General features: G+C 47.9%; 1 protein-coding gene across 2 annotated transcripts in view; it reads left to right on the top strand.

Annotated features, from left to right (window-relative positions):
- The window catches only part of TBC1D2B (TBC1 domain family member 2B), an 87,492-nt gene continuing 74,516 nt past the window's right edge, over positions 1 to 12,976 (top strand). For both annotated transcript variants that reach the window (XM_060155118.1, XM_060155127.1), the window contains exon 1: positions 1 to 357. In XM_060155118.1, the coding sequence (XP_060011101.1) occupies positions 1 to 357 (357 nt within the window). The remainder of the gene's footprint in view (positions 358 to 12,976) is intronic.

Raw genomic sequence — 12,976 nt, forward strand, 5'->3', positions numbered from 1 at the left:
ATGCTGGGCCCCGGGGCCCGGGCGGAGGAGGGTAGCACTGGCGAGGGCGCGGCCCCGGGGGCCGCGGCGGAGCCTGGGGCAGGGCCGGGGCGGGAGCCAGCGCGGCTGTGCGGCTACCTGCAGAAGCTGTCGGGCAAGGGCCCGCTGCGCGGCTACCGCAGCCGCTGGTTCGTGTTCGACGCGCGTCGCTGCTACCTCTACTATTTCAAGAACCCGCAGGACGCGCAGCCCCTCGGCCACCTGGACATCGCGGACGCCTGCTTCAGCTACACGGGCCCCGACGAGGCGGCCGAGCCCGGCGCGGAGCCGCCCGCTCACTTCCAGGTGCACAGCGCGGGAGCCGTCACGGTGCTCAAGGTGGGACAGCGCGCCCCGCAGCCCCGCACCCGCCTCCCGGGAACCCGCCCACACGCCCTTCCCCTGCTCCCCCTGCCTAGCCTCTGGGGCTGCCCCCGATGCCCAGCTCAGCCTAGCTCCTCTGACCATCTAACTTTTTGCATACCCTCCTTTCTCTAAAGCCCTTCTGTCTTTCTTTCCCCACTTCTTCCTCAGACTCTGTCCCCGTCCCCATCTCAAGCCCTTTACCTGGGTTTAGGCCAGAGTGGCTGGGGGCTACTCAGTCCCTTGAGCCGTTATCTCCCTCTGTGCCTTGCCTCGGGCCCTTCTCTGTCCACCTCCCTTCCCCTCCCCACCCCTGTCCTGTGGATGTCCTGTGTAACCCTCCCAGGCATTCATTACTGTAGGCTTCCTGCCCTTGGGTAAGTTATTACCCTCTTCAGCTGCCTCTTCTGTAAAATGGGGATAGCAGTAGTATCTACTTCGTGGGGGTGTTGGAATTATAAGAAATATACTCTGACCTCTCCTAAGTGTTACTGCATTCAGGGCTATAGACCGAGAGAGTCAGAGTTGGCAGGGCCCTGAAAAGATAATCCACTGCAGTCTCCTCCACAGTGGGCAGAGACACTCCAGCTAAGGTCACACAGACAGTAAGTAGCAGAGACTGTTTGCTTGCTCCGTATTTTGGCTGGGAGAGGAGGGAAACGTTTGCTTCAACCAGTTCTGCCTTGCCCATTTGAGGCTTCCGTAATCTTTTTTCTACACAGTGTGTAGAAGCATGAGACTAGAGTCAGAAGTCCTGATTCTGGTGCTGAGAAGCCTTCCCTGTCCTTGGGGCATCCCATTATCTCCTAGGGGCCCTCCTGCTTCCAGCACCTGGGCGTCTGGGCCCTGGCCTGGAGTTGGGTCTCTCTCCCAGCCTCCTTCCCTGCCTGGTTCCTGTGAGCCTCCACCCTCACTCCTCTCTCTCGCTTCTCTTCCGTATTACAAGCTGGGCTTTCTCCAGAGCAGCAGGGCTGGGCTGGGATGTATGAAAACTCTGCAAAGCTCGCCAAGTGGAGAGCAGAGTGGGCTGAGCCTGACGCCCTTGGCCTTGTGAGCACAGGGCTGTTCCCAGGATCTCCGAAGCCAGCAACAGTTGGAGCTGCTCCCCAGGTCGTTTTTAGAGCTTTGTCAGCTCAGTTCCTGCTGTTTCAGGCAGAGTCTGATTACTGTGTTCTTTTAGGCTCTTCCATCCTTTCTTTAAGTGGGTGCAGACAGCCTTTTTCTCCAAAGGAAGCCAAGCAGAGTTGCAGTTCAACTCGGGCTTACTTAGAAAGCATTGGTGTAAACTTGGGAGTGATCTGAGCAAGTACACAGGGACTTTTGCCAAAGAAAGGCTTGTCCTCACTGTATATATGGACTGTCCCTGTGTACAGCTGAATTTCCTGTGGAATTGTTTGTTAAAACAGAAAATAGAGCATCCTGTTTCAGATTTTCTCAAATGACTTTGGAGCCCTCCATCAGGTTTTTTCATTAAAATTTTTTGAATGATGGAGGTATCTACCTAAGTGGGGCTGCAAGATGCAGTGTCAGGAGTGTGGCTTTAGACTTGGATTGACTTGAACTTGCGGCCTGAATCTGCCACTCACAGGTGTTGAGCAAACTATACCACCTCTCTGTCCCAGTTTCCTCTTCAGTCTAATGGGAATCTTACCTTCCTCATTGGTTAGTTTTGAGAATTCTGGAAAATAGCTGGCACAGAGTAGGCACTACATGGCAGCCATATGAAACAACAAGTGGTGTCTTTGGCCAATTAGGTAGTACATTCATATAATGGAATATTATGCAGCCGTGAACATAAAGGAATGAGAGCTCTAGGTGTCAACATGGATGACTCTCATAAACATAAAATTGAGAAAGAAAAACAAAGTTACAGATTGATTGCATACAGAGGTACCATTCATGTAAAGACTAAGAAGATCATGCAAACACATATGCTGCATGGGGAGTGGGAGAGCTGTGTGGGCGTGATGAGCCCTGGATTCAGGATGGTGGTTCCCACTTGGGAAGAGAGGGGAACGTGAGTGGGAATGGGTGCTCAGGGGGGTTCTAGTGTCTTTGCAGTGTTTTATTTCTAGCACTGGGTGGTGTTTGTTATATTATTCTATCTGTCTTTTTGTATGTTCAGAATATTTCTTTAAAAAAAAAGAAATTGATTTTCCTGTAGGTTACTGACTATGGAATATTTTGGTATGTAAAGTTGAATTAGTCACAGAATAAGACAGCATGCCTGAGACAAAGGGTTTGCTTTATAAAAACAATGGAAATGGAAACACAGGCAAGCCTTTTCAAAGGAAGGGAACAGTCAAAATGTAAGGTTTCAGAGTAGGGGTGTGTTTTAAGAAGGATTTTTTAAATTTTAATTTAAATTTTTTAATTTCTAAAAAATTTATTTTATTTATTTTATTTTTGGCTGCATTGTGTCTTCATTGTTGCGTGGGGGCTTTCTCTAGTTGTGGCGAGTGGGGGATACTCTTTGTTGCGGTGCGCGGGCTTCTCATTGTGGTGGCTTCTCTTGTCGCGGAGCACGGGCTCTAGGTGCGCGGGCTTCAGTAGTTGTGGTGTGTGGGCTCAGTAGTCGTGGCTTGTGGGCTCTAGAGCGCAGGCTCAGTAGTTGTGGCGCATAGGCTTAGTTGCTCCGTGGTATGTGGGATCTTCCCAGACCAGGGCTGGAACCCGTGTCCCCTGCATTGGCAGGCAGATTCTTAACCACTGCTCCACCAGGGAAACTCCAAAAGGGATGAATTTTATTGTACAGTAATTCCTTCTGAATTGTGGGCGTAAAAATTTTATGGTGGTAAAAGTGGAAATTAGCAATTTATCTTCCTTTTCACCTTTCAGATTTAAGAACTGACTCCCATAAGCTTTAATGCTTCCCTTTAGGGCTGCTCAGCGGTAGGGCAGACCCTGATTTCTAAGGGGGATTGTAGGTTTAAACCCTGTGAGGATTAAACCCTGCTCAAGCTTCAGCTAGTTATATATAATTTTATAGATACCATTTCTTTTGACGGGTTAAAAAGAAAAAAAATAAGCAATTTGCTTATTGTATTATCATATGGTTCTTATTTTAAAGTGACTTTCTGCCTTCTCTGGAGGAGCTGTGGTTTTGTTGAAGTTTTCCAAAATGTTTTACCGCTTGAGTCTTAATGAAAGCTGATATTGGAATTTCTTGGTAGGCTTTTCTATTCATAAACTCAGGGATGTGGACCTTATTTTACAGATGAGGGAATGGAGGCCGGAGAGGGGATGTGATTTGTCTGAGATCTTGAAGATAGACTCAGATGCTCTTGGCTAGTAGAGACTCTGGGAACAGTGAGTGTCCAAAATGCCAAGTATCTAATTCTATTATCAGTTTTGACAAGTCTCCCTTTTTTTTTTTTTTTTGCTTTGGATTTCAGTGGTTTGGGATTAGATAAGATGTAGTGGTTTTTCCCTTACTGCATTTGATTTCTGTCCTTTTTTTTTTTTTTTTTTTTTTTTTTTTGCGTTATGTGGGCCTCTCACTATTGTGGCCTCTCCCGTTGCGGAGCATAGGCTCCAGATGAACAGGCTTAGCAGCCATGGCTCACGGGCCCAGCCGCTCCGCGGCATGTGGGATCTTCCCGGACCAGGGCACGAACCCATGTCCCCTGCATCGGCAGGCGGACTCTCAACCACTGCGCCACCAGGGAAGCCCCTGATTTCTGTCCTTTTCATGCAGAATGAAAGCACCAGGAACATTTTTACCTACCGATTCTTTACCAGGATGTATGGTACCTGTTACTAGACATTTGGAAACTGCTACAACAGACAGAAACTGATGCTTCCTCTGTGTGTGTGTGTGTGTGTGTGTGTGTGTGTGTGTGTGTGTGTGTGTGTGTGTGTGTGTGTGTGTGTGTGTGTGTGTGTGTGTGTGTGTGGAGGTGCTGGAGGCTTCTCACTGAGCTTTCCTGGGATCTGAGGCACAGGAGACCGTTCTGGAGTGAGCTGGCACTTAGGGAAGAGAGAGCATGTGACTGACTGGGGGTAAAGCTTGAATGACCCTGCTCTGCCAGATCTCCACGGTCCCTGGAGCAAGGAGCATCATCAGACTGTCAGCAGATGCACTCCGCTCCCTCTCCTCCCTTTCTTGAAGGCATATGGTGCACAAATGGACGTGTATGTTGGTTTCTGAGTCGCACGTAACGGAACAATCATACATCCCTATTCTTAACGCACTTTTGTGGGAAGGATGCACATTCTCTGGTGTTGAAACTGCTCTCAGCTTAATGACAAACATTTGCTAGCTTGGGTAATCATAGTGTGTGCAGTACAAAATAAATGTGGTGAACCAGTCTTCTTGGCTAAATGGCTCTGCTAAGCTGTTCTTCCCTGGGGCGTCCGCTCAGGGGTCTTGAAATGTTATTTAAATCTTTTATCGAGACCTGACTTTCCATGGATTTTTCGTGGCTTCCCAATGAGTAAGTTTCTTAAAGGCAGGTATAGTCTCACAGGTGTGATGTCGCCGTGGCTTTCTGTCTCCCACTGTCTTGTCACACAGGCCTCATGGTAGTGTGACCTCCACACTATTTCCTGCTCATGAGGCTCTAAGCACTGCTGTTTGCATCCTTGCCCTCCCAGAACAGCACCTGCACAAAGTAGGTGCCCAGGCAGACGTTTGTTCAACGAATGAGTAGAAGGTCATTACCCAGTAAGCGCTGGTTTTGGTGTGAGCTCCAGCCCTTTAGAAGTGATCAGCCAGAATTCTCAAATGTATTAAATGACATTCTCACCACATGTCATGGAGGTGCCTGCCATTCAAGGAATGCCCAGTAAATATGACAGGCATCAGGGGTTCAAAAGACGGATTACCGTCGGTCCTTCATTTTCAGGTCTCTTGTATTTCATGCCCACAGTCTTGACTCTGAGGACACTGTTGTAGCAGTGGGTGAATGTTTTATGTAAAAGGCCATGTAGTAAATATTTTAGGTCTTCCATCAGTGCCATCTCTGTGACTACTCTGCTCTGCTGTTATAGTACAGAAACAACTGTAGAATGAGTGTAGCTGTGTTCCCATAATTTTTGTTTATGGATTCTGGAATTTGAATTTCATGTAATTTTCACACGCCACAAAATACTGTTCTTTTGGGTTTTTTTTTCCAGCCATCTGAAAACATAGAGACCTTTCTTGGCTTGTAGCTGTGTAAAAATAGGCAGTAGGCTGGATAGGCCCTCAGGCTGTAGTTCACTGGCTCTGGTGTTTTAGAAAGGCCTGGACACTTCTCATTCATTCTGTCACTTACCCATTCTGTGTGCTTAGGCACTGGGGGTATAGACTGAACAAGGTGAACACAGTTCCTGTCCTTGGGGAGCTTTCTGTGTAGCCCAGAGACAGACGTTAATAAAAACAAAACGAACACCAACCAGTGCTGTGAAGTTTAAAAGGAAAGAGATGGGATGCATGTATAATAGGGGGTCCTAATTTAGATTGGAAGGAGGAGGGCTAGGGAAGACTTCCTGAGGAAATGACATTTGAGCTGAGGCATGAAGGGCACATTGGTGTTGACTGGAGAAATGGAGAGGGGAGTAGAGTGTTCTAGGGAGAGGAAGTGGCAGGAGCGGAGCCCCTTAGGTGTGTAGGGGACTCAAGGAATGCCCGATGGCAGCTGGGGTGGAGGGGAGGGCCTTGGGGCCCGAGGTGTAGGAATCAGCAAAGAATTTTCAGCAGGGCTTAACAAATAGTTGGCGGTTTTTTTTTCCTCCCAAACTGATGGTTGGGTTATATCCAGTATTTTCATCTAATTATGTTGGAGGATTGTCTTGTCTTATGTTTTAAGAGTTGAAATATTAATATGTTACCCACTGGAAAACAGGTTTTAAAGTTGATAAATGCAGAGTTGAAGATCTCGTGGTCCATTGCCTCTTAAGCACCATTGTTTCTGAGCAGGGGTTGCTGGCTCGGGGGCTGTGTGGCTACAGCCTGCCCCACCCCTCTCGGGACTGCCTTTCCCAAAGCATTCCTCATGGCCACCTTCCCTGACTTCTCTCATGTCCCACTTGCTTTGCTCTATGCGTGTTACCAGTTTCCTTCCCCTTTGGAGGAAACCGTTGCTTGAGAAATGGAGGGAGGGGTCACGTGCATTCAGGGTTGAGATGTGAATACAGCTCTCGCATTTCACTGAGGCTTCTGAGGGGTGGACGGCTCTCCTTGTTCAGGTGCCTGCATCCATCATCAGCCTTCCCATCTCTGGGCAGAACAAAATATAGATAATAACCCTCCTTCCAAAGAAAGAAAAGAACCCCGTTATTGTAGAAATGACTCTCCGGTTGGTGGAGTGGAAGGGGTTTTGATTAGGAATTTTCAGTTCTTTTAGAGATTTATGTAGTAGGGTCTTAATGACATTTGAGTGGGTGTTTAGCTACATCCTGGAAGGCCCAGTCCTAAGTGGATTTTGTTCACTTTCACAGAGTGAATGCAATATGGAATGGCGAATTAGAAAGTAGTGATGCTTCTAACCAGCGTCCTGCTAAATATTCTTCCTGGGAACTCGGTGAAGTGAATGTGCCGGGTGCGTGGATGTGCGAGGCCTTCAGGGGCGGGAGGCCGAGGTGGTCCCCGGAGAGGCTGCAGGTGTCATGATCACGCAATGAACAGTAGCTCACCAAGCCGCACAGGAAACCCCGAATGGACAGATTCAGGGTGGTGGTGCTCCCTAAAATGGGTCTAGTCCTGTTCTGGTGTTTGAGCATCTGATGCCGTGTCCTACTAGAGCCCAACTCCCGGAGGGCAGAGTTTTGTCCCTGGTTCACCGCTTCAGCCTTAATGCTGAGCAGAGTGTCAGGCACGGATTATATGCTCTGTATATACTGGGTAGCCGAATGAATACTTCATACCCTCATGCCCTCTTGGGGTGGGTGTGTGGTGTGCCCTTGTTGCACAGTCAGAAGGAGATTTGCAGTGTCCATTTCTTCCTTTAGCAAATAGTTTTGAGCATCCACCATGTTGTAAGCATTATGCTTTTTCTGCATATACAGCAGTGAAAGTTTTCCATTCATTTCAGAAACTACAGTGTTAAGACTTTAAAAATAGATTAGCACCTGATAGCTTTGAGAAAAAACTTTGGAGAGAAACCATTTTTGTCTGTAGTATTCAGAGTTGGGAGTAAATATCAAATGTCTGCAAGTTTTTTGATCCTGAGGGGGGTCTGGCATCTTTCCATAGTAAATAAAGAGGGAGGCAGGGAATCCTGAATGTAAAGTACTGATTTGGATATCACCCACGGCCAGAAATCTGTGGTTTGTACAATAATTTCTATGGGCATTGTGGAATTGGGGAGATCTGTGTGACTGATCACCAAGAAGAGCTCCCTGGAGAAATGGGCTGGGGAGTTGGTTAGGTTTTGGTATAATTGTATAGCTGTTCAAAGGTTTAGTTCCTTTTGGATCAACAAGAAGTGTTCCCAGTCTGATGGGAATCAGCATCTTTTCATGAGTTTGCATGCTTGGCCAGTGCTTAACTTCTTCTGACGGATTGTGTGGGAAAACTGGAATCCGGGGGAGAAGGGGGCATTCAGGAGCTGAGATCCTTTGGCCTCCTCTCTGGCCCTTTCCAGGGCCAGCCGTCCTGGAAAGAGCAGACGTCCTTTGAGCGGTCTGCCCTCAGGTGAGAACTTGTCTGGGCATCGGATGGCAGACCTGGCAGGCCTGGCGGTGGACTGGAGGCGGACAGGCCAGTGTTATCAGAGATGTTGATCTTGGATTATAGGCATTATTTCTAGGCAGCGAGCCCAGTTTTCATTTCCCTTTCCAGCTCTGTGATGTCCAGGAAGACTGTGCTTGGAAATTTGATGCAGCCAGCCAGCCATTCACGTAACAGTCTTGGTTGGGCAAGGCCGTGATGGACATCTAGCGGGAGTCAGGTGTTGCTTCTGGCCTCTCGGAGCTGTCCTGTTCTGGGGTTTCATTAGGGCATTGTCATCAAGTGGCTCTGTGAGGTGGAGGAAGTCATTTGGTGTTTTTGTTCCAAGGGTCATTATCCCTGAGTCAGAACTGACGAGACCCTCAGATGAGCCCGCCCTGCCCCTTGTGTGATAGAGTGAGAAACAGAGTCCCACAGCTAGTTAGCAGCAGCTCTGGCACTAAAACCTCCCCCAGACACCTGAGTGATATTTAGCCATTTTAAACCCAGCAGTTTGATGCTATTTGCCATTCTACTCCCTTAGTAGGAAATTAGGCTTATTCTGTTTTTAGTTGTTGTACACAGATTCTGAAATTGTACATTTACCTCTTCGGTGCTGCAGCATAGATGTAAGATGTTCAAGTCACATGAAGATTGGATATTAACAGTATAGATGATAAGCTTCCAGTGGGGGCTGATTGATTATAGACATTAGTGGTGTTTCCCTGGCAGGGACTAGACCTGCACATCCCTGTTCAGGAGCCTTCTCTTTGGAGGTGTGCAGAGGAAAACTGACCCTTGGTGTGATTTCTCTTGCTGCTCTGTAAGCCATGCCCTCTAGCTTCAGAAGTGAACCGGTTTTGGGGCTTCCCTGGTGGCGCAGTGGTTAAGAATCCGCCTGCCAATGCAGGGGACACGGGTTCGAGCCCTGGTCCTGGAAGATCCCGTGTGCCGCAGAGTAACTAAGCCCGTGCGCCACAACTACTGAGCCTGTGCTCTAGAGCCTGTGAGCCACAACTGCTGAAGCCCGTGTGCCTAGAGCCTATGCTCTGCAACAAGAGAAGCCACCGCAATGAGAAGCCCGCATACCACAACGAAGAGTAGACCCCGCTTGCCACAACTAGAGAAAAGCCCGCATGCAGCAACGGAGACCCAACGCAGCCAAAAATAAATAAATTAAATAAATAAATTTTAAAAAAGAAGTGAACCAGCTTTTTAATCTTCACAGTTTACACAGCTCTCTCACATATACTATCCCAGAGGTAACATGATGATAAGGCTATCTTTCATTTCTGTCCTTCAAAGGGAAGCATCTCCTTGAGAATTGTGGTTCTCAGATTGGTGTGGGGAAGGAGCCTCCTGGGATCCTGTTAACATGCAGGTTGTGGGGTTCCCCCCTAGAGATTCTGGTTCGGTTGGTAGGCCAGGGTGGACCTCAGGAATCTGCATCTTTATCCATTGTGCCGACCCTTCTGCTGCAGACCTTTATGGTCCTCTCTTTGAGAAACACCACTCTCCGCCGGATCATGAATTACTGCTCTCTTTGACTGTGAAGTAAAGACTGGCCCTATTTGAGGACGGTTTTCTAAGCAGACTAGAAATAACTAAACTGCGTGGGTGGAGACCAGTGAAGTGTGAGCCATTTATCCTTAGGTTGACACTCTGTGGTTTATGTCTGCTACCTTCTTTGCATTCTGAGTTTCTGTGCTCCAGAGCAATGGTTTGGGGCCTGTGACTCCCTCCTCCCAATGGCCCTGAAGTTTCTGTCTCCTGAGCTGATCACTCAGTCACTGGCACAGCACCACATTTCAGTGTTCCTCCAGGGCCATTCAGAGGGAAGCTCCTGGAGGGCGATAGTGTTCGCTTGCCATCCTTAGGGTGATTCTGGGAGGGTGAGTTTTAATGATTACCACCACCAGACAGCTGATAAGGACTTTTAGAGCCCCCAGCTTTTCACCCAGAGAGGGGGGAGTAACCGATTGATATAGGAGAACCATCTGGCACTTTCTGGAGGTACCAGCTCTATCTTAAAAGACTGTTAGAAATCAACATGCTTCCCAAACACTCTTGTAAACTCACTAAAAGGTTAGGCAGATTTCTGGTTCAGGCTCCCGTGTTCCTCCTAATCTCTGATGGGCGGTGCCTGGGAATCTGCCCCTCCCAAACCCCAGTTCATAAAACTTCATATTAAGTCAGTCATTCCTGTGTCCTACTTTTAAGTTAAAAACCATCAAGCCAGAACATTGCAGTGTTGCATGGTGTGTGGAAACCATCGCAGACAGAGATGGCGTGGGGCTCTCCACCAGTCTGCTGGCTGTTGCTGCAGGAGTTTTTATTTATCCTGAGCTCATAAAACCCTGGCGCTCTCTTATTGTGCAATGGCAGAGCTGATAGGCAGCCATAGGAATGTAGCCCTGTGGTCACTCGGAGGCCGCGTGCTCCCCTTCCCTCTGAAACAGAAAGCGTTTTGACAGGCTTCCACACTTCCTGCAGGGAAGAGCAGGCCCAGAGAGTGTCTTTGTCCTTGCCCTCGCCTTGGTGAAATCTGTCATCTGGGCCAGGCCCCTCACAAGCCCAGTTATCTTTATTGTCCTCTTTTCTAGAACACGCATTTGCTTGTCTTTGTTCTGTTTGTAGTCTCCTCCTAGTTTGTAATCTTCATTAAATTGTTAGAGATGGGTTTAAGGAGTGGCTGATCTCTCAAGGTGTTTGGTTTTTAAAAGAAGATGCTTGAGTATCAGAGATGGCAACACTCCTCAGACTGCTACCTCCCAGAATGGGTGAGAAGTGGGGTACCTTCCCGAGGAGAGGCTGCCCCCCACTGCCAACTGTCCAGGGAAAGTGGTGGCGGGGGAGGTCTAGGTTCTTGCTCAGCCTTTGAAAAGGATTTAGATTAGAATTCATGTAATTATTTTGCAAAATAAGTTATGTGAAAATGCTGACTTCAGGGTAGCCATTTAAAAAGACAAAAAAATAAGAACTTATCGTGTTAGAGGAACGGGAGGTCTGTACAATTGCACTCCATTTTCCCAGGAGCCAGGAGATCCAGTATTATTTCCCTTCTCAGCATCAGTCACTGGGCTGAAACAGAAGATTTCAAAACTTTCCCAAGGAAAAATTACTTTTCTTTTCATTGGTACTGGGCCAGATCCCGTGAGATTGTTTCCAGCCCCATGGTTTTGAAATGTTCAGAAGAATATTTGGAACCTAAAGTTATTTATCAGATATGGGGTTGTAGTCTGTTTTTCATCTGAGTTTTGTTTTGTATTATCAGGCTGTTTACAATGTTCCTGTGCTTTTTATTGCTTATGGAAGAATTACCTTGGGAATCCAGATATACTTCTTTCTTTCTTTGTTTGGCCACGCCTTGGGACTTGTGGTGTCTTAGTTCCCTGACCAGGAATTGAACCCAGGCTACAGCAGTGAAAGCACCGAGTCTTAACCACTGAACTGCCAGGGAATCCCTCAGATATCCTTCTTTAGATTTAAGAAACGAAAATTCCTTCATTATGAGCAGGCATTGCATCCTTTTAAGTTATGACTGAGTCAAACTATGCATGCAGTTTAAATTGCTTTCTATGACGTGTGCAAACTTAGCCCATCTCTGTTCTCTTCTCGTGGCTGTCTCGTGACCGTTGGTTATTCTGTTCTTCTGACTTATAAACATGGTAGGCACTGACACTTTGGGGAGGAGCCCAGAGTTCACACCCTAAGTGGGTGACTGAAGTGCTCTGTCATCACCATATAGCATGATTGGTTCTGTAAGGGACGTCGGATGGCCTCATAGATGGGGTGTTTGAACTGGGTCTTGAGGGGTGAGTAGGCGTTTGCAAATGGGTTTAATTAGTGCAGTAGGAGGAGGGGTCGTTGAAGCTGAGCTGGCTTCTGTGTGCCTGTTGTGTGGGCAAAAGGCTATGGTCCTGTGGAGTGTGGGGCAGTGTAGGCCAGGTGACCATGCCAAACCAGAGAGTTTTAAGCATGGAATAAATATGGCTTAGGTGGCTATGTGTTAGAAGGGGGTTTGGGGAGGGGCGACTGAGGACAGCAAGACCAGTTAGGATGCTCTTGCAGAGGCCTGAGGTTGATGAACCAGGGCAGTGTCAGGGAGCAGGAATCTGAGAGACTGACAAAGGGATTCTTTGGACTTGGAGACCTGGTGATCCTATTATGCTGGAGGACAGTTCCTCTCTTCTCTACATTTTTTATGTGTGGTCTTATTATTGCTCACTGCAGTCTATTTTTAAAGAAATGTCTTTAGAGAAGAATTGTGGCTCAGAGCATCCAGTGGGAGCACCTTATAGCCGATTGATGGTCATACTCTCTCCAACCCAGTGAAGCTGTGCTGAGCCCCCTTCGATGTCCTGAGGAACTTCTGTACTGTCAAAAAGACCAGCCTCGGGCTTCCCTGGTGGCGCAGTGGTTGAGAGTCCGCCTGCCAATGCAGGGGACATGTTCGTGCCCCGGTCCGGGAAGATCCCACATGCCGCGGAGCGGCTGGGCCCACGAGCCATGGCCGCTGGGCTTGCGCGTCCGGAGCCTGTGCTCCGCGACGGGAGAGGCCACAAAAGTGAGAGGCCTGCGTACCGCAAAAAAAAAAAAAAAAAAAAAAAAAAGACCAGCCTCTGATGTGGGAGTTGTCCTTGCTCATGAAGCCAATACACTTTAAATTGAACTTGGCTGTTGGTTGGGGTCACCAACATTTCAGTATCTGAGAAAGACCATAGAGGAACTTCTGATTCCTGCTGACATGCTGAGGGGATGGATTTTGTCTTGGACGTGCACTTCTCCGTCTTCCCATTAATAGCAAGGAACACAGACCCAGGTTTGAATTTTGATGTGCCAACTGGCTGTGAGATCTTGGGTGATCATGATAATATGGATGGTTGACGCCTAACGAGTGTGCCAGGCACTGTTTTGAGCTTAACACGCATTAACTCATTTAATCCTCATAACAACATCACA

The sequence above is a fragment of the Lagenorhynchus albirostris genome, chromosome 1, assembly GCF_949774975.1.
Source record: "Lagenorhynchus albirostris chromosome 1, mLagAlb1.1, whole genome shotgun sequence".
Classification (NCBI taxonomy): Eukaryota; Metazoa; Chordata; class Mammalia; order Artiodactyla; family Delphinidae; genus Lagenorhynchus; species Lagenorhynchus albirostris.